Source organism: Protomyctophum parallelum (genome assembly GCF_964188405.1).
Source record: "Protomyctophum parallelum genome assembly, chromosome: 3".
NCBI classification, from domain to species: domain Eukaryota; kingdom Metazoa; phylum Chordata; class Actinopteri; order Myctophiformes; family Myctophidae; genus Protomyctophum; species Protomyctophum parallelum.
Window position 1 is genome coordinate 19174685 of NC_139698.1, and position 22052 is coordinate 19196736.

General features: G+C 44.1%; 1 protein-coding gene across 1 annotated transcript in view; it reads left to right on the plus strand.

Annotated features, from left to right (window-relative positions):
* Positions 1–3075: 3075 nt before the first annotated feature.
* The window catches only part of setdb1b (SET domain bifurcated histone lysine methyltransferase 1b), a 53400-nt gene continuing 34423 nt past the window's right edge, over positions 3076–22052 (plus strand). Inside the window, 7 exon segments of the mRNA XM_083762049.1 lie at positions 3076–3161; positions 9075–9278; positions 9484–9647; positions 16480–16520; positions 17767–17887; positions 19202–19369; positions 20148–20403. Coding sequence (XP_083618175.1) covers positions 3133–3161; positions 9075–9278; positions 9484–9647; positions 16480–16520; positions 17767–17887; positions 19202–19369; positions 20148–20403 — 983 coding nt within the window. The 5' untranslated portion in view covers positions 3076–3132.

Here is a 22052-nt window from a genome sequence, read left to right on the forward strand (position 1 = left end):
CTGTTACGTTCTTAGCTTACGCATGTTTCATGATAAATGCTTTTTATGTGATGTATTCCCATGCTTTTTTGTTCTTGCTTAATGTAAGTCGCTCTGGATTAAGAGCGTCTGCTAAATGCCTAAACTGTAAATTGCTACAGCGTTCCCTAACACTGAGCTGTGTTGTATTTTGAGGCTGTGTGTGTGTGTGTGTAAATGGTAAATGGTGCATTTATATAGCGCCTTTATCCAAGGCGCTTTACAGAGATTGTGCATTACATTCACCCATTCACACACACATTCATACACCGATGGCAGCGGAAACCATGCAAGGCACCAACTAGCACATCGGGAGCAATTAGTGGTTCAGTGTCTTGCTCAAGGACACTTCGACAGTAACTCTGGGGGAGCCCGGGTTCGAACTGGCAAACCTTACGGTTACCATCCAGGCACTCTACCCCTGAGCCACCGCCGCCCTGTGTGTGTGTGTGTGTGTGTGTGTGCATGCGTGTGCGCGTGCGCGGAATGTGCTCAAGCTGACTGGCTGAGCACGGAACGTGATGTATGGTGATAACAGTGCCGCTCACGTCACGTGGGTGTGATATTTTTCTCCATATCGCTGTGTGAGAGACAGTCCACTGAGCAACTCAAAGTGAGGCTGAATGACAAGCATTTTGCATTCTGGCTCTTTGAGGGGAGCTAGCGCCCCCTATGGCCAGCTTGGTGTGTTTGTGTGTTCTCAGGGGCGGCCTTAGGAATCTGGAGGCCCATTTCAAGACCAAATATGAGGCCCCCATATACCTATGACATCATTATTTTGTTGAGGCCCCCCTGAGAGTGGAGGCCCGTTTCAATTGAAACTGGTGAAACATACCTAAGGCCTCCTATGGCGGGTACCGTCCTAAAGTCGGCTCTTCGGTGCTACTGAAAATTTCTGACGAGCCGAAATCATTTCGGCACTACAGCGCCGAAACAGCGGTAAAATAAGAGTATGAATCGGCCCTAAGTAGTCCCGGTCATTTTGTGTGGGGCACTGGCACGCATCAAAAGTAAATTAATTCACAAAACTAAAAGTCATTTGTATTGTTGACCCATTTCTAAAATATTAGCGCAACTTCCATTCAACTTTGTCCCCTCTATCAAAAGGAACTATTTTTTGAGCGTAGTGATATGGACACACGGAACATAGTTCTGTGTGATAGAGGGGTCAAAAATGAACGAAAGTTGCACTAATATTTTAGAAATAGGTCAATGAATTTACTTTTAATGCCCCCAGTGCCCCACACAAAATGACCGGAACTACTTAATATTGACCAAAACCAGAGCAGAACTTCCACCACAGGACTCGCCTCGGGCAATCAATTGATAAAGTTGCAAGTTTGCAACCACTATATTAATGGTAGCCTAAGTATTTCATACAGCTTAACTTAAACAAATCGGAACTATCCCTAATTTTTAAAAACAGAACTAATAAACAAAGAAACAAACAGTATTTCAGTTGTCTTAAAACAAATCCTTTAAGTATTTCTGTTGAATTGCTGGTTAAAAACAAACAGAATGTTGTAATTCTATAATTAAAACACTATTTACCATAATGGTGTGGAGTCTGCCACTGTGCTATAGCCTATAAATAAAATGTACTTACTTACAAGTGGCTTACTTGTGTTCAACATAAACCGGCAAAAAAAAAGAAAATCAATTCGATTTATGTTGTGTCCAACCAAACCAGCTGCACTGCACTCACACCTGAGCTATTTGTACCTAATGTTCACGTCACATCCGGTCTAACGGTTCTAACCACTGCTCTAAAACCTAATCTAAAATGCTTTCCTGGTTTAAAGTTGCCGTTTGTGTGCGTCAACTGGACCCCTGCAAAAATGCTTTATAATAAATGCTGTTTACTTAAAAACAATGAATTTCTAGGACATACTACTACATCTACTTACGTAAGAGAACACAACCAGCCCGTGTGGACGGCTATCTGTGGCTTTAGGATTAAACACTTTGTGTCGTTATTGTTTTCATTTATGGAGATTTACGAGAGCCGTATTACCGTATATGCCTACTACAAACAAAACATCTCCATCCAGGGTTTAACACACATGATGGGAGCGAATGTTTTGTGTTGCATTACGGCCGTTCTCCACCAGGCTGGCCGGTTGTGAGTGATGGGCCAATGGAGCGCCTGTTAAGCCCCGCCCGGGCGTCCCTGCAGAATAAAACAAACATTCAGCGTTGCCATGTCTGCTTATTGCAAGCGACATTTGGTTTGTTTTTCCTGTTTGCTTGTGTCTCCAAAACAATATTACAAATGTGTCAATTATTATTATTTTCTTTTTCTAGAAAATTATTTGGATTGGATATACAGTTTTTGTCGCTTTTTGTAGCATGTTGTTGTTTTTGTAGACCAGTGGTTCTCAAACCTTTTCATGTCAAGGACGACCCAAAACGCCTGCAGTCTCCGAGGGCCGAGGCTAAGGACCCCCAAATTGACACTCCTTAATTAGCCCACAGACCATATAGCCAATAGCCTGACCTAAGCAGAGACATTTCTGGCCTAGATGGGAGGGTCGCGTCTCAGAAAAGCGCGCACCCTGATTGGATCTCATCGATCTGTCCGTCACCCCCGGCCCCTCCTCTCCCCCTAGTGCAGCGCTACGTCACATCATTTAGAGCGACGCCTACGCGGAAGGGTTGACTCCCACTTTTAGACTGGTTCAGCCCACGGCTTTTTCCAGGCTTTCATCTTTCGCGCAGACGAAATGAAAGCCTGGGTATCGAGGCTAATATGCCAAGGACCCCCATAAGAGAATATTGTAGTGGCCGTCGTTACAATATGTTTAATTTAATTTCAATAACCCATATTTAGGATACAGACCCATTGGGACCCAATGTCTACGGACCCCATTTATTGGCATTTCTATCTCTGGGACCCTTGATTTATATTCTAAAATCAATGTCAATTTAACTCTGAGAGTGTACAAATGGAACCAAATAAGGGTCCAATTTGGTTCCTATCCTTTTGAGAACCACTGTAATATAGACCACCCTGTTTGCTTGTTTATCGCCAAACCTGGCAATTGAGCTTCTACACAAACACAATGTACATGGTATAGCTAGTGTTTACACACACACACACACACACACACACACATGATGGAGACTCAGAGCACAGAAGTAACGTGAGTCTTCCTCTTATCACTTTCTTATTATGTGTTTTGTTTGCATTTATAAATATAGATAAACGTAGAAAAAGAAAGGAAAACAACACGGGAAGCATTTATTATTAACCCGTAACCGAGCAGCAGGAAAGAGCTGTGAGGCTAGTTAGCATGTAGGCTAATGTTCGCATGTTGGCTAATATTCGTGTCAGTCTTTATAGCCATGGCTAAATCGGAAGGTTGTTAGTGTTTAAACTACACGTATTAGACAACATAAACTATACAGTGAGGTTAGATTATTTTAGCCGCCGAGGCATGAAGGCAAGCTATAACGTTGTGAGTTTGCAGCCATGGTTTGGTTTTATTATTATTATTATTATTATTTATTTCACTCATGCAAAACGCTCTCCGTCTGTGTGTGGTGTGAACAAAAAACCCGCACAATAGCTGCATCTGTCTAACTCTAAATAGTAGCTCTACAAGCAGAACCCAATGGTACTGAAGTTTCTGACATTTTTGAGACCCAGTTACCATGGGGTCCTATTCCACCTCTACCCTGCCACCGGGTACGCGAACATAAATAAACATAAATATCTCGGATAGGTCCTTTCTGCGCTGTTTGAGGGCTTTTGTTCGTTTTAGGGCTTCTGAATGTGTGAACTCTAGTTTCCAACGCACACCGCTGCAAATTCTCCTGTGCCGCGGAAGCCGTTAAGTATTTTTTATCTTTGTTTGACCGATTTGGTCGCTTTGATTCTTCTCTTCCTTCCTTGTTTATTTACCGTTTATTGTACCGCCTCCCGCTTCGGGGTTGGCTTGTGCGTGGCTACGTTCCTGCCTCTGATCTGCTCTGTCATAGCTATAGCCACTAGCTAGCCAGATAGGCGGTACAATGAGGTGTCAATAAATAAGGAAGGAAGAGAGGAATCAAAGCTTCCAAATCGGTCAAACATAGATTAAAATTACTTACTTTTTCCGCAGCACAGGAAAATTCGCAGTTGGAAACTAGAGTTCACACATTCAGAAGCCCTCAAACGAACAAAAGCCCTCACATTGCGCAGAAACCACGTTACCGAAGGTATTTATTTCTGCGTTCCAACATTTCCCTACGGGTCAGCCCGGTTCGGTTCGGATTGGGCTGACCCAGGGGGTTCCGAGAGGGGCTGTGTGTGTGTGAGAGAGAGATATGTCTCTGTGTGGATGTGTACTTGTCAGTTGATAGTACTCCTTATGAATAGATGTCATGTCAAATGGATGTTTGTGTAAACCAAACATCCAAGTCATTTATGTATAATCAATAGTGATAGTCCGGCTTCGATATTCATGATTTTAATTAATATCGGTATCGGTGCTAAAAACAAATAATCGGAAAGAAACGACCGATTATTATATTTCTCATAAATGCGCAAACATGGTGAAACAACCTAACCTGACGCTGCCAGATCCAAGAAGCTTGCTACACAAATTTGTTTCACAGCTTATTGGGATCTGGGATCGCGGAAGCAAATTCGATTACGGGGCTGTTCCTTTTTTTCAAGATACTTGGTAGATGATTGGATGGGACCGTCTCTCTATCACCGTGTGGGCGTGCAAACACAACCAATCATATTGACGTGTCTATATAGCTTCACATCCGGTTTCGCACATATCCCGCCTAGGGCTGGGGCGGTATGGGATTTTTATTACCGCGGTTATTGCCGGCCCCCATACCGCCAGTATGGCGGTAATTTTTTTTTGAATAATAAGAGGGCTAATAAAAGTTACAGGTATGGTGTGTGCGATATTAATTGTGAGATTACCATAATGACTGTAATCATTAAAGGACCACTTTTCAACCTATCTTCATATAATAGGTCCTCACTAATAATCATGATAAAATGGCACGTTTTTTTCTACTCGGTCTGTGTCACATAGGAGGGCTGTGGGCAGTTCAGAAACCCACCCAACAGTGACATCAATGGAGAATCCAAGCTAATAGAAATTGCAGGCTTTCTAGTCCTGAAAAGTTGCAATGCGAAAATGGAAGCCATCATTCTCACGATAATAAACCCTGTTAGGGTCCATTTGGTTCCATTTGTACACTCTCAGAGTTACAGACCCATAAGGGTCCATTTGGTTCCAAACCATCATTTCCCTGGGGACCCCCTGGAACTGCCTCAAGGACCCTGGGGGTCCCTGGACCCCGAACCCCACTTTGGGAATCACTGCTCTATGTAATCTGATCTTTAGTCTGATAAACTATTCTCACGTAAATAAATCTTGTTTAAAAAACAATCTGCCTAACGATGATGTCATTGGTGGTCGTGGACGGGTTTCTGAACTGCCCACAGCAGAGTGTGTGTGTGTGTGTGTGTCCGTGTGTCCGTGTGTCCGTCCAGCTGATGGTCGTTAATGTCAAAGCAATGCTGTTTATGCACTGTCAAATAGGTCTAGGGCTAGGCCTACATCTATTCTAAGGTAGCATATACCTGTTTAGACATATTATCCTGCTCATTACTGTGCAGAAATATACATAAATCTTCGTGTTTGAGCACAAAAAGCATTTTGAGAACCCACAAATTTCCGCGCTTCGCTTGCACACTGTGCGGCCCCCCACACACAATCATTCTACAGTTGTGGCCCCAGGCCTAATCTAATTGAATACCCCTGCCATAAAGCATTACACTTGTTTACAAGAGGTTTCACCATTTTCAATTCATCATATCATTTTGTACACTATGCACTTCTATAAAGCCAAAAACAGGAAATCATCATAAAGGAGGTAAAAAGGGGGGAAAATGTATACAGTGAGGGGGGAAAGGGGTGGGTGGGGGTGGGTGGAGTCAAGGGATTTACATGTCTTAATGACAGTTGGTAGGGCGTTCCACATTTTTGTGGCATAGGAGTGAAATTAATTTAGGTGGACCCTCTTGTAAACAAGTGTCCACTTGCAGTTAACAGTCTTTGTATTGAGTTGTGCTTGAAATGTAGTGTAATTCTGCAAACTGTTAATAAATATTTCAATCAATCAATCAATCAATCCTTGTTTGTGCCGTATCTGGGTTGCACATGTTTTTTTTTAACTCCCTCTGGTGTTGTGTTGCTGGCATGATTAGACTAAGCGTCACTGTTAATTATGATACACTTTTCATTTCATTAAAAAAAAAAATCATAAAGGAAAAAAAAAATTTTTTTTAACCGCGGTAATGAACCCGATACCGCGGTATGCGTTACATACCGGCGGTATGGCGGTATTGCGGTTATTGCACCCAGCCCTAATCCCGCCCTTAGCTCACGCTGATTGGTTCGGTACGGATAGGGATGGGTATCGTTTGGATTTTTGCGAATCCGGTACCGATTCCGGTTCTGCCTATCGATTCCGGTTCTTAACGGTTCCTTATTTCGGTTCCAAAATGGTATGAGATCAAATGTTTATTTAACAAAAAAGCTCAATGTCAATTTAAGACAAAGTATAATGAATAGTATAACATCCTCTCCTTTATTGAGCCATTTGTGGATAATATAGTGATTATTTTAAATATAATATCTATTCTGTATAATACAAGTTTTCTTCCTTTTTTAGTGTTGTGGGCTTTTTCTCTTATTACCAATAACAAATAAAAGCATGTCTGAGATCTGAGAGCAACACACACGCACACACACACACACACACACACACACACACACACACACACACACACACACACACACACACACGATTGACTGGGCAAATTAGCATCGCTAATGAAGTGGGGGGGAGGGGCAGCGCATCTCCGGCGGATAGGTGAGAACGGGTTTTCCGATCGACGTGCTAATGGGGGGATAATTGAAAACAAAGGCGGCTGACATGCTGTGGTTTGCTACTAACAGAAATGTGCATGCACACGGGCTGCCCAAAGTAGGCTATCTTTTGTTGTTTTTTCGCCACCTCTCTTCGAAGTTAGACTGATTCCTGTCCCCTCTCTTAAAAGTTTCCTCCCATAAACTTCACGAAAATTATGTTTAAGAAACGCGTGTCACTGTCTCAGACTCCTCAACAACTAACTCAACTCCATGCAGAGAGATAGCTCCGCCTCTGCAAGCCACAAGCCCACAACGCGTCGCTGATGCAACGCGGTGTGGGCTTGTAGATCAGCTCTGTTCCCTGCGCGTCTATTAAGGGAAGAAAATAAAGAAATATCGTGTGACTGCGTGTTTGTGGGAACCGATAGAGAGAACCGAAATTGAATTATTGTAATGGGTACCCGGTACCCAGGCACGTTCGGTTCGGTACATACTTGGTCCAGAGGTTCGGCACCCACCCCTAGGTACGGAACAGATCGGTGTCAGCTCAACTCCCTGAGAGATCCCAGATGAAGGCTGTGTTGGGGAACATGGTTACCCAATACCGCCCCCATCTGGCAGCATCAGGTTAGAAACAACCACTTTCATTGAAAATCCGGTTTTGATAAACTAGAACGGTGCCCGTAGGGCCTCTACAGCCCATTGGGCACTGACCTACTTGGTACGATGCAAGTTGTAAATGAATGCCCCACCCAGATATTATGTCTGTCTCCCTTTTATGCCCATATATGGAGTTCTTTGTAAGGCATGCCCCAATAGGGAGTATATGCAGCCAGCTTGTGGAGTTCTGTCTTGTGTCAGGTCCAAATATGGAGTGCTGTGAGGTCAGAACAGGCCAGCCCATATATGGACGCTGGGCATGGGCCCGGTCCAGAGCCGGGCAGAGGCCTTTTTGGCGCGGTTCTGGACAATTACACACACACACACACACACACACACACACACACACACACACACACACACACTTGGTGCATTCATAGATAGATCGATAGATAGATATTGAAAATTATATATATATGCTGCTACAGTACATGTTTGCACTGTAGCAAAAACAAGCTGCAATTCATGGAGGGAAGTGTTACTGAAACGATGTTGGTGCTTCTTGCACCAACAAAAAATATTTTTTTAACTTTAATTAATCGGCTCATAATATCGGCTATCGGCTTTTTGATTGTCCAGTGATCGGATATATCGGCCAAAAACCATATCGGTCGATCACTAATAATCAATATTGTATACTATATGAATGGATGTTTTATTTAATCTATAGTCTGGTAATCTGGAAGCTCTGGTCCATAGCGCTAATGCTTCTATGATTCTGCCCTGCAGGTGTCAGGGCTGATGTCACGCCAACCTAGCTGTGACGTCATCCCCTCCTTATATAAGGAGGGGAATTGTTCTCTGTCGGATTATTAATCTTCAATCTAGTCTGTATGAGAATCTAAAACTAAGCCTTGCAATTTAAGTTTTATTAACTTGTCCATAAAGGTAAAGATATCGCCAAGACCTAACTTCGGATTATACCAGCTGGTCAGCACTTCCTGCTCTTGTGACCAAGAACCTTCTCCACCCTTACAATGGAAGGGGAACCTTCTGAAAGCTTCATGGGGCAAAGATATAATCAACTTCAAAATCTAATGTGCTAAATTGGCCTAATTTGCTTCCAATGTGCAGGTTGGTGTGTTGTATGGTTTCCTCCGCCTTAGGATAAAAGTGCTTACATGAATGCACCATTTATATAATCTATGATCTTATGATCTATAATTTTATAATATGTAATCTCTCTCTTTATGTTATGCTTTAGCTATTTATTTTAAACTGTCAGGATTTAAGACATTTTTTAGAATCTGATCTCGGGTCAAAATGCGTTAAAGAACCACCATTCTTCTGTGCGTTAGAATCTGATCTCGGGTCAGAATGGGATAATCTCTCTCTCTCTGTTTCCGTCTGTCTGTCTCTCTCTCATGATGGAGGTGGATGGCTGGGACTTGGACCTGGTTATGCTTTAGCTATTGAAAAATCTGATCTCAGGTCAGAATGCGTTAAAGAACCACCATTCTTCCGTGCGTTAGAATCTGATCTCAGGTCTGTCTCTCTCTCTCTCTCTCTCAGGATGGAGGTGGAGGGCTGGGACTCGGACCTGGAGGAGGACCTGGGCGTGTCCCTGGACGAGCTGCGGCAGCTGATCGAGGAGGCGGTGGAGAAGAGCGAGGTGGTGCAGAAGAAGAAGAAGCAGCTGGACGACCTCCGCCACTGGGTGGAGGAGAAGGAGGAGGAGCACGCCAAGGCCGAGAAGCTGCTGGACGTCACGCAGCAGTGAGAATGAACTCCTTTCTTTTCTTTCATTCGTGCCTCGATTCACTTGAGTTCATTCGGTCATTCGTTCATCCTATAAACTTCAATAAACTTCATCTTTTGGATCAAACTTCGTCTTGGGCGCTGGGCGTTACTAATAGAAAGGACAAAGAACTTCGTCCTGGGCGATGGAGTTGTTGACTGCAGTTTGTGTCTCCCCCCGCAGGTCCATACACGAGTGTGAGAATCTGGTGAAGGCGACATACCGACGCAGCGGCCTGGACTACATCGAGAGCTCAGACGAGGAGGGGGTGGGCTGCGCTCCGGTGTCTGACGTCATCGAGATCGATGACGAGGAGGACGACGAGGACGACGACGATGTCATCTGTGGTGAGTCGAGTTGTGCGGTGTGTTGGAGGCCAGAGTAACCCCAGATCAGTCACAGACACCCTCCTGGCTAGGCTTAGCCTTAGGCCTCTTTTAGACGGCGACCATCTCCATATAACAGGTCAAAGTCCTGTTGCGTTCTCATTTTTTCTTACCCTTTACACGAGAATGCACACGTTATGATATAATGTGCTATTATGCTATACTGTCGCTAGGTGGCGATAACGGGCTGCCAAATAGACAGTTCACCCACGTACAAGAAGAAGACGCAAGCAGCGCAACACTGCTCTGGGCGCGCCACGGGATGATATATATTTATTAAATAAACGCTGCTGCCGCGGCTGCCGTCTATCACAAGGCTTTTTATTTACATCATGGTTTTACATTCAACATCGCCGATGAGCATCACTTTGTAGGCGAGGAGGGAGGCTTGTTCAGGAACTCCATTATATCATAATGATATGGCTCTGCATCAATGTAATAAACGAAGCGCACTTTCTGACACACCTCCAGCAAACCGGACTATCCGACATGGTTGTTGTTGTTCGTTTCCCCTAGCAACTGGCCCATGATGTCACAAGTTTTGCGGATCCAACGTTTTGTCTGTTTACACGGAGACCATAGGAAACAGCGTTCTGAAAGATTTCCACTCTGGGAGGCTGTTTCACTTCGATGCGTTTTCACCTCCTGAGAACACCGTTCTCGTCTAAATGACAGCGCTAAACGGTACTTTATTTTGCCGTTTTTTATGAACACCATCCTCGTGTAAATAGCACCTTAGTCTGGATCACTTAGACACCCTCCTGGCTAGGCATAGCCTCGGTCTTCTTTTACAGAGGTCCGCAGGACCAGTGTTGATTTAGTCAAGTAACCTTTTGGTGTTTTTTTAAGCATTATGTTATACTTTAGCTATTGAGAAATAGTGAAAATGTATAGTGCAAATCTTTGAATATATATATATATTCTTTCAGAACGAGTGTTTTTAACTCAAATCTTTGCTTCTAGGGGGTCCCTGGAATAACATATTGTCAGATGGGGGTCGACGGCCTATTGCATATATTCTTTGGGGTCCTTGACATGAAAATGTTTGAGAACGACTGACATAGAAACATGAGGTTTTTCAGAAAACTGTCAGGATTTAGAGAGAGAAACGGAAATACACCTATTAAAAGTGAACCTGGGAGTAAAACACGGGAAGGAAAATCTCACGCAGAATGACGCATCCGTCTGGTTTACTCGCGGCGCAAGGCCAAAGGAAAAAACTGTGAGTAACGGGCAGGCGGTGAGAACCCCAGCACCTGCAATAACAATAACACCAACTATCTCTACAGTGATTTCTAACAGAGATAACATGATAGGACGGCTAAGTGGGAGGACTCGGAGCCCTGATAAGACCAGGCCTGGGCCCCCAGCCCGACCCAAAACCACCCCTCCGCAGTGGAAAAATGCGAAAGGAAAATCAAAATACACACCTCCCCAAAGTGAGAATTTACGGCTTACCAATAGGTTTAACCCACTGCTGACTCAGCCGCTGAATGCGGCCGAGTCTAGTGGCTCTATGCGGCTGACAAACAGGTTTAGCCCTCTGCTGAATGTTGCTGGCTCTAATGGTCAATCAGATAACCGTGTTAACGCCACTCCGAGCAGGGTAGCTAATGGAGAGCAAATTATTGAATGTCTGATTGTCGGCGACCAGGCTGTAAAATATGTTAAAAGCAACAAAAAGCGAAAAGCTACAGTATTATGCTTTCCCAATGACACTATCTCTGATATGGTGGAGAGAATCGATAAGATTATTGAGGCACACCCCATGGTAAAAACGCTGATATTGCACATCGGTGCACGTGATGCAGAAAAACGAGAAGAAGGCAACCTAAAAAAGGATTTCAAAGCCCTACTGTTCACTCTGAGTGAACATGGTGATATTGACTTCTGGATTTCCGGGCCTCTACCTCCGATGGCAGGGTGTGAGCGTTTTAGTAGGCTGTTTGCATTCAACGAATGGCTCTCAAAGACATGCACAGAAGAAACACCCTTGCAAAAATCATTCAATTTTATTGACAATTTCAATTTTTTCTGGGACAGAAGGCATCTTTTTGTAGACGCAACACACCTAAACAAGTTGGGTGTTAAATTATTTTACACCAACCTCTTTCATAACATGGAGCGTGGAGCCACAGCGCCCCCTGGTGGAGAGAAACGCACAGAGCGTGGAGCCACAGCGCCCCCTGGTGGAGACACAGCGCCTCCTGGTGGAGAAAAACTCACAGAGCGTGAAGTCACAGCGCCCCCTGGAGGAGAAAAGATCACAGCGCATGCCACAGCGCCCCCTGGTGGAGAAAAGATCACAGCGCATGAAGCCACAGCGCCCCCTGGAGGAGAAAAGATCACAGCGCATGCCACAGCGCCCCCTGGTGGAGAAAAGATCACAGCGCATGCCACAGCGCCCCCTGGTGGAGAAAAGATCACAGCGCATGAAGCCACAGCGCCCCCTGGAGGAGAAAAGATCACAGCGCATGAAGCCACAGCGTCCCCTGGTGAAGAAAAGATCACAGCGCATGAAGCCACAGCGTCCCCTGATGGAGAAAAGATCACAGCGCATGAAGCCACAGCGTCCCCTGGTAGAGAAGAAATATCAGAGCATAAAGTCACAGCGTCCCCTGGTGGAGAAAAAACCACAGAGCATGAAGAAATCTCAGAGTCACAGCTTCCCCTGGTGGAGAAAAGACCACAGCGCAGGAAGCCTCAGCATCCCCTGGTGAAGAAAAGACCACTGCGCTCGAAGCCACAGTGTCCCCCGGTGGAGAGAAGATTACTGCGCTTGAAGCCACATCGTCTCCTGGTGGAGAAGAAATCTCAGAGCATGAAGCATCCCCTGGTGGAGAAGAAATCGCTTGAAGCTACAGCGTCCCCTGGTGGAGTAAAAATCTCAAAGCATGAAGTCACAGCGCCCCCTGGTGGAGAAAAGATCACAGACCATGAAGCCACAACATCCATCAATTGGATCGGAGAAAAATTGGAAGTAGTTCGACAGGCGATGGAAGCACTGTTGATGAGGCCCCTCACCAAGGAAGATGCTCAACGGTCGATTGAATCTTTGTTGCTGAATCAAAGTGATGATGATGACTGTGTGACTGATGAAGAATTTCTAACACCCTCACCAGTACATCTCTCTTTCACCCCGGACATGGTGGAACGGATGAACATTGGATTAAAGTCGACCCCCCATACCAGACGTTGCCTCCAACTGTCACCAAACCCAGCTACCGATTTTCAGATTTCTGATTATCAATTTACACCTGACAACTGATATGAACAGGGTCCATTATGCGCAGCAACAATCATGTATGGACCCCATGCTTCTAGAAAGCCTGGTGTTTCAATCACTGTACAGGTTGAGGTGCACAACATTCCTACTGTTATTTCAAATAGATTGTCCAACACAAGGAGTGGTCTGAAGAGAGAATGCTGTTTGGTTAATGTACCTCTCAGGCATCACAGCCCCCAAAAATGTGATAACAAGCTTAATCTTGCCTTGTTTAACATCAGGTCACTAACAAATAAGTCCTCCTCTGTAAAAGATATAATCTGTAAAGAGAAGCTAGATATAATCTTTCTAACAGAGACATGGCTGGGCTCAGATGGAGCTGTTCTCCTAGCGCCAGCCTGTCCCGCAAACTACAGTTTCATTCACTCTGTTCGCGAGGCTAAGAAAGGAGGTGGACTGGCAATAATTTTTTCAGACACGTTAAAATTCAAGGCTCTGACCCTTGGCAGCTTTACATCCTTTGAATACCAGGCCACTATACTACATGGTGCCTCCATGCCAATGATTAGCATTTATCGCCCGCCAAAATGCAGTAAAGCAATATTTCTAACAGAAATATCAGAACTTCTATCTATCTGCTCCACTAACTATGACAGAACTCTTATCTCAGGTGATCTTAATCTTCACCTGGATGATGCTACAGATGCTATGGCTATGGGTTTCCTAGAGTTATTGCACTCCTTTGATTTTATCCAACATGTTGTTGGGCCTACACATAAACATGGGCACACTCTGGACCTGGTGATTTCTAGAGGGCTGAACATCACTGTGGAAAGGACTATTGAAAGGCCCGAGCTGTCAGACCACTTTCTGCTGTGTTTTAATATGACTGTCTCTGATCTAGAGAAAAACATCACTGAATATACCATAAAAAAGCGTTTTTTTAGCTCTTCTGCTGCTGACGAGTTCTCTCGTCACCTGGGTCCCCCATTGCCCGATACCCCCCCAGTGAATGATATGGTTCAAATTTTTAATCTTAAACTAGAGTCAGCTCTTGATATAGTGGCTCCCTTGAAAACAAAAAAGAAACATAATACCAGAGTAACACCCTGGATAAATGAGCTTTCACGCTCACTGAAGCAAGAATGTCGAAGAGCTGAGCGAGCTTGGAGAAAAAACAAACTCACCATCCACCTAGAGATTCTTAAAAAGTCAACAGTCGCCTATAACAAAGCCTTGCGTTTAGCAAGGCAGGCATATTTCTCTGGCATTATTAACGAGAACAAAAAAAATGCTAGAGTCCTATTCTCTACCATTGATCGACTTTTAAACCCCCCCCAGTCCTACAAGCAGTCATTCCCGGCCTCTAAAGCTAAGTGTAATGCATGCTTTTTTGACAACAAAATTTCAAACATTAGAGCCCATATTATGAATGGTGCTGCTGCTAGCGCAAACCGTCAAACAGCAGCAAATGGTCCCAGGGTAGATCTCTCCAGGGGGAGCCTATCATCGTTCTGCGAAATTGAGGAAGACGAACTCCGCAAAACTATATCACAGATGACATCATCCTCCTGTTCATTAGATACAATTCCCACCAACTTTCTCAAAGAAGTCTTAGACAGTGTGATTGGAGATATCCTAAAAATTGTAAACAGCTCTCTACAATCAGGCGTCTTCCCAGACTCACTGAAGACTGCTGTAGTTAAGCCCCTTCTCAAGAAACACAATCTTGATCCCTCTGTTTTGGGTAACTATCGACCCATTTCAAATCTACCCTTTCTGGGCAAGGTTTTAGAAAAATGTATCTTTCATCAATTGGATGTGTTTCTACAGAACAATAATGTACACAACAAATTCCAATCTGGCTTTAGGAAAGGCCACAGCACAGAAACAGCACTTGTAAAAGTAATGAATGATCTGAGGGTGTCTGCTGACAAGAAACATGTATCCGTTCTCTTACTTCTAGATTTAACGGCTGCATTTGACACGATTGATCACTCAATTTTAATACAGCGTCTGGAGCACTGGATTGGCCTGTCTGGTACGGCCCTGTCCTGGTTTTCCTCCTACCTATCAAACAGAAGTTACTTTGTCAATCTAGCCGAGTTTGACTCAGACAAACACGACATCAGTTCTGGTATTCCACAGGGCTCGATTCTTGGCCCTCTGCTTTTCTCCTTGTACATACTGCCACTGGGCGAACTCATTGCCAATCACGGAGTCAATTTTCATTTCTATGCTGATGATACCCAATTATATCTATCTGTGGCTCCAGATGATCCCTGTGCTTTAGACCCGCTGCTTACCTGTCTGTCTAGCATCAAATGTTGGATGAGTGAGAACTTTCTCAAGCTAAATGAGGACAAGACAGAAGTTCTCATAATCGGCTCTAGTGAGCAGAAAGAATCAATATTAAGCAGACTTGGCAACCTGACTGTAGACAGTAACAGTACAGTAAAGAACCTGGGGGTTATTATTGATTCCGAATTGAATTTTAATTCACACATTAATCATGTTACCAAGATTGCCTTTTTTCACCTTAGAAATATTGCACGAATCAGAGCCTATGTGTCCTTGGACGATGCAAAAACGCTAATCCACGCCTTTGTTTTCTCTCGGCTTGATTACTGCAATGCACTTTTTTCAGGACTGCCTAAGAAAACAACTGACAGATTACAACTTGTCCAAAATGCAGCAGCCAGAGTTTTAACTAGAACTAAGATGAGAGAACATATTACTCCAGTTTTGGCATCACTGCACTGGCTTCCGGTTGTTTTTAGGATTGATTTTAAAATTCTTTTACTTGTCTATAAAGCCCTCAATGGTCTCGCACCTTCCTACCTACATGACTGCTTGCCTAAATATGTCCCAAACCGCTCGCTAAGGTCTTCCACTGCTGGCCTGCTCGCTTTGCCTAAAAAAATGGCAACTAAAAAATACGGGGAAGCAGCTTTTTGCTTCTACGGGCCATCGGCATGGAACAAGCTCCCTCTGTACCTTCGTCAGGCAGCCTCTGTAGACATTTTTAAAGCTCAGCTCAAGACCCACTTCTACAACATTGCCTTTAAGTGATCTTATATTCTGTGTTATTCATGTCCTCACTGTAATGCATTACTGCTTGTTTTTTAATGTCGTTGCCTTGCTTTTCTTTTATGCTTTGCTTTTATTTTATTCTCCATTGTTCTGTAAAGCACTTTGAGCTGCATTTGATGTCATGAAAGGTGCTATACAAATAAAGTTTTATTATTATTATTATTATTTGTAGAATCGTCCACGGGTCTAAATGGGTTAAAACTAATCTATGGTGTCTAAGACTAAATATAATATATTGACAATTTTCAGCAAGTGTAAAATCAAATCGGTCATTACGAGAGCATCAAGTCCCGCCAAAATACATTTTAGTCGACTAAATCAACAGTAGATTTTAGCCGACTAAAACTAGACTAACATAATCCCCGCCTACTTCCCTGGTAGTTGGTCCGTGGAATGTTGCAGTTTTTTCTGCTCTTTGTTTCCGTGGTTTTGTCAGCTCTCTTTAACGTGTCCATCCTCCTGTCTGTCTTTCAGTTGTCCCCCCTAAGGACTCTGGCCCTGTGGAAGACTCAGTGGTGAGAATGTACAGTTGACACCGCACTCACACACACACACACACACACACGCCCGTTCACGCCCACCCGGCACTCCGATGCGCTGCTGATCTATTTCCAGGCATCGTCGCGCGGTGAAAATGTATTTTTGGTGCTCACTTCACGCGAGTTGATACTGTGCCACGCAGCCTGTGTGTGTTTCCTTTTAGTCCGTGCCAGTCTACACAAATCGCATCACAACAAGTACTGTACATCAGACCATGTAGTCCAGACTTCCTGGACTACATGTTGTCTCAGTAAGACAGCCCTGCCCTTATCCACAAGGAGGAGCAGTGCACCAAAGCATTATGGGAATTGCAGTGCAGGAAGGAAGTGAGCCCCAGTGTCCATGACATCAGAGACACTGGGCTCACTGATAACATCTAAAATATCTAAAACCACATATTGCACACATAAAGACCCCCAGGAAAGTGTTCTAAATCTTCTAAACGTATTTAACATATATTCTTTTTTGCAAAAAAGTGTCCTTTTAATGAGTCAAGCTAACTCACACATAGAAATGCACTCAAGATTAGGGATATTTTGCTCCGGCTTGCTGACAATCTTTAATCATAAGGCCACACCCATTCTCATTAATCAGCATAATATATGAACAACCGATCGATTTACTATATATATCGACATACGATATACTAAATCCTGACAATTTTCAGAAATACCTATGTTTCTGTATCAGTGGTGCTCAATATTTCATGTCAAGGACCCCTAGAATTATATGTATTTGGCTGCCGACCCCCATCTGAAAATATGTTGTTCCAGGGACCCCCCCAGAAGCAAAGAAAATGAGTTGAAAACGTTTGCTCTGAAAGAATATATTCAAACATTGGGGCCACATTTTCACGATCTTTCTAAAATAGCAGACCTACAAGCTCGTAGCTATGAGCTATGAGCTTGTAGTGACATTTAGTCAATAAATGAAAATTATTCAAAAGACTAAGGGAACTAAAATCAAATGTTGCTGCCAAAAACAACACTGTTTCTGTTCCTTCTCCGCTCTGTTGTGGTGATCACCACAATATTGTTCAACACTACGACAAGCGATTACACCATTTTAAAGCAGATTTTCATGACGGAGAAGTGGTTCTTCAAAGGTTAGCGAAAACGAGGCACGGAGATCTGGAACACGATTGTTTAATCACAGCATTAAAACTGTTGATATAGGATTACATTAACGCCAACTGTGTTTTATTTCTGTATGTGTGATCAGTTTAAGGAGGCCTCTTCAGCTCTTCAGAAGACGTCTGAGCAGGTCCAGAAGTTGGTCCAGATGTCCAACATGTGTCCTCCTGCTTCCATGATGATCAGATCGGCCACACACCCAAACGCAGGTTGGCACGCAGTACGCACGCACTCACACACACACACACACACACACACACACACACACACACACACACACACACACACACACACACACACACACACACACACACACACACACACCACTATTATTTCCACACTAACTACAGAGGGCCACGTTGCGTATTACTGTCGTAGCAAAATTAGCCGATCTACAAGCTCAAAACGCGTCGCATTCCTTTTTAATTGGAATCCTGAAAAGTAACATTTCTATTTCATTACATTGGACATAAAAAAGACCATAACATTATTTTTAATCCTCATTAAGCTACTAATTAGACTTGGACTAAAGCAATTCAAGTGGGTCATATTTGCATGTTTGGAATTGTAACAGCTGAAATCAATAATATATCAGTATTCCAAAATGAACCTGCAGGGCCTCATTAAGTGAAGGTGGGGGCCGCATGTGGCCCCTGGGCCGCCAGTTGCCCATGTATGGGTTAAAAGGTCCTCATCTAGCACCCAGCTGACGGTTATCAATAGTTCTAACATTGAGCTGCACCACTCAGTTCACACGGGTGTGATTTCTTATTTACATCATGGTTTTACATTCACCATCGCTGATGAGCAGCGCTTTGTAGGCGAGGAGGGAGACTTGTTCACGAACTCCATTATATCATATATGGCTCTGCATCAATGTATACGCGCTGTGAGCCATGATGTCATACGTTTTGCGGATTCACCGTTGTGCCTGTTTACACGGAGAAGGGATAAAACAGAGTTCTGAAAGATTTCCAGTTTCCACTCTGGAAGGTGGTTTCACTTTGTTTCCGTTTTCACCTCCTGAAAACACCTCATCTAAAGGGACACCAGCAAACTTTATCTGGCCGTTTTCTATGAACACCGTTCTCGTGTAAAGACCACCTATGACTAAAAATAAAATTAAGTGGAAACCGAGCTATACTTCCTAACCATCTGTCCATTGTACCAAGACATCAGAGACACATACTTCCCACAGATTACAACCACACACATACAAGTACAACAATGTGCAAACAAAGCAGCAAGATTTGTGAGTTGCTGTGATAGGATATCAAATGGAACACAACCACCCTAAAGACTACCCATTGTGTATATTCCTGCACTATACCTGCATCGAGTGATCTTGGTACATAGAAATGGATCTATTGAAGATTCTGACTTTCAAATGTACATCATTTTTGTTTTGATTGTATTGCTGTATTGTTCTTTCTGCTTTGGCAATGTAAACGTATGTTTTCTCATGCCAATAAAGCCCTTTGAATTGAATTGAAATTGACTAAAACTAAAATCAAATTTCGCAGGGCTCTCCTCCAGCCCGGCGGTGTTTCAGACCCAGCCCACGGTGCCCTCCCCCCTGCAGCCCACCAGCGCCCCCAGGGAGGACGAGATGACGGTGAACATGACCATCCTGGGTAAAAAACGGACCAAGACGTGGCACAGAGGAACGGTGGTCTCCATTCACCCTCACGGTATGCAGATGCAAAGATCAGAAGGTCCCACCCCCTCCCCCCTCCCCCAAGCCTTTTCAGCCCCGGGACAACCCAAAAGATAACATTTTGGTTTCGGCAAACTTCTTAAAAAAACAATCTTTATGAATTAAAGACCTGAGGCCGATTTTAAAAGAAATGTCTTGCTCAAACCTTTTCACGTCAAGCACCCCTAAATTTGTATTGTATATTTGGCATATATATTCTCAAAATCTGCACACATTTTCAAGATTTAACCCATTCTGACCTGAGATCAGATTCATACGAGCTTTCCACTGGACACACACTGGTCTGATTAACCCATTCTGTCCTGAGATCAGATTCTAAAAATGGCAGTCGTTCTTCGACTTTTCAAAAATAGCAGACCTACAAGCTCGTAGCGCGCCACTCGGTGGCGCGCTATGAGCTTGTAGATCTGCTATTTTTCAATAGCTAAAGCACGACATGATGCTAACACCAAAATGGGTTCTCGCCCAAAATGGGTTAAAAACAAGAACAAAATGGCAGATCTACAAGCTCACAGCGCTGCAGGAAAGTGACACGTGCGAACAAGTGACACACTGTGAGCTCGTAGATATTCGTCTATTTTTTGCGCCATTCGTCCTATGGCACAAAAAAAAATCATATCTGGGGCTTAAATGGTTACGTTACTCAAATGATTCATGTTTTTGTTGTTCAAGGTACCTTAAATTTGCCGTTGTTGTTGTTGTTGGAATGAGTCACGCAACAATCCATCCCCCTTATTGCCTCTTCTGTATAGGAGGGGGGATCTTTAAGTACAAGGTCCAATTCCACTTGCCTGTCCTTCCAGGAGGCGGCATCGACAAGTACAAGGTGAAGTTCGACAACAAGGGGAAGAGCCTGCTGTCGGGCAACCACGTGGCGTACGACTACCACCCCACCCTGGAGAGCCTGTACGTGGGCGCCCGGGTGGTGGCCAAGTACAAGGACGGGGTGCAGGTGTGGCTCTATGCCGGCATAGTGGCCGAGATACCCAACAACAAGAACCGCATGAGGTAAGGAAGGGGCTGTGTGTACGGGCTGTGGCGCAGTCGGTATAGCGCTCACGGCTAGAAGGTTCCTGTGGTTCGATTCCCGCCGGGGGGGTGGGGGGGGGGGGGGGGGGGCTCTCCCCCTGCGTCATCAGCAGTGTTGTTTTCGTCGACTAAAAACTAAGACGAAAAATGTTGGTCGACTACCTTTTTTCACTGACAAAAACAAATGGAAACTAAATGAAAATTAAGCTACGATGACTAAAACTAAGACTAAGTATACTGACAATTTCGTCGACAAATAAAAACTAGACTAAAATGTTAGGAAGGAACTAGTGGACAAGAGTTCTAGTATAAGTAATTTTACACTTTGGTTGCCTATCTACAAGCTTGTAGTTCGGCTATTTTCAGCAAGTGTAAAAACACTAATTACGACGGCATCAAGGCCAGCAAAATACATTTTAGTCGACTAAATCAACTGTAGATTTAGTCGACTATCTTCTATGACGTTATGACGTTTAGTCGACTAAAACTAGACTAACACGAAGACATTCCAGGTGACTAAAATATGACAAAAACTAAATGAGGTTTCAGTCCAAAGACTATGACTAAACTAAAATAGAAATGTGCTGCCAAAAACAACACTGGTCATCAGTGCACATACCTTTTCTTTAGGCGAGGTTGGCGAAAAGGGCCTTTCTGTTGTGTGGAGTTTGCATGTTCTTCCCGTGTCCCCTGAGGGTACATAAAAAACATGCAGTAATCCTGGTCTATAAACTGCCTCCCCCCTTGGCCAGCACGGGGGCGCCTGATGGAGGGGAAAAGGAACTGGTTGGGATAACGTTTCCCTTCTACGCGCTATACGTCCAACCGGGGAAACTCTCCCCTCTGTCGGGTGAAAAGAAGCGGCTTGGACGCTTGAAGGAAGCACGAGGACAGTCCGTTGCTCGGAGGGAGTGTTAGAGCCCAGGATTACATTAGATAATTGACACTGGTTGGGGGAAAAAAAATGGAAACGAAAGGCTGTACTCCGGCATAGTGGCTGAGATTCCCCAACAACAAGAACGGCATGAGGTAAGGCCGGCGTACAGTGGCACAGCCGGTAGCGCTAGAATGTCCTGGGTTCGATTCCCGCCGGCGGGGGCATTCTCTCCTCCGCGTCATCGGTGCCTATACCCTGGGTAGGGTCTATAGGTCTGGGGTAGGGATGGGACGATATCATGATGTCAACATTATTGGGGGCACATTGATAGTAAAATAGAAGCGCACTGTAGACGTGCTCGGTCGGTGCAAGAGACCACATTTTATTATGAAGTCAACGCTTCGGTCACTTCTAAAGGTCACAGTAGTGACCCGAAAGTGAATTATGAAGTTGCCTTCATAATTCATTTGTTCAGCAGATCTACAGTGTTTTTCTATGTCATTATTGATGAACACTTGCCTATGCACCCGTTCCTAAGCCTAAGATGTGTGAAGGCTTTTTCTCTCTACAAAAGTGGCAAAAATAATTGCGATTTAGGATATTACCGTGACAATCAAAATATGGCGCTTTTGTTAACCACGTGGGAAACGTTCGCCAAAATAACCATGTACTCAACCATGGCCCCCCCCCTTCCCCCCCCCTCCAAGTTCTGTTTCTTGATATTACTGTAATGTATACAATATACTATTAC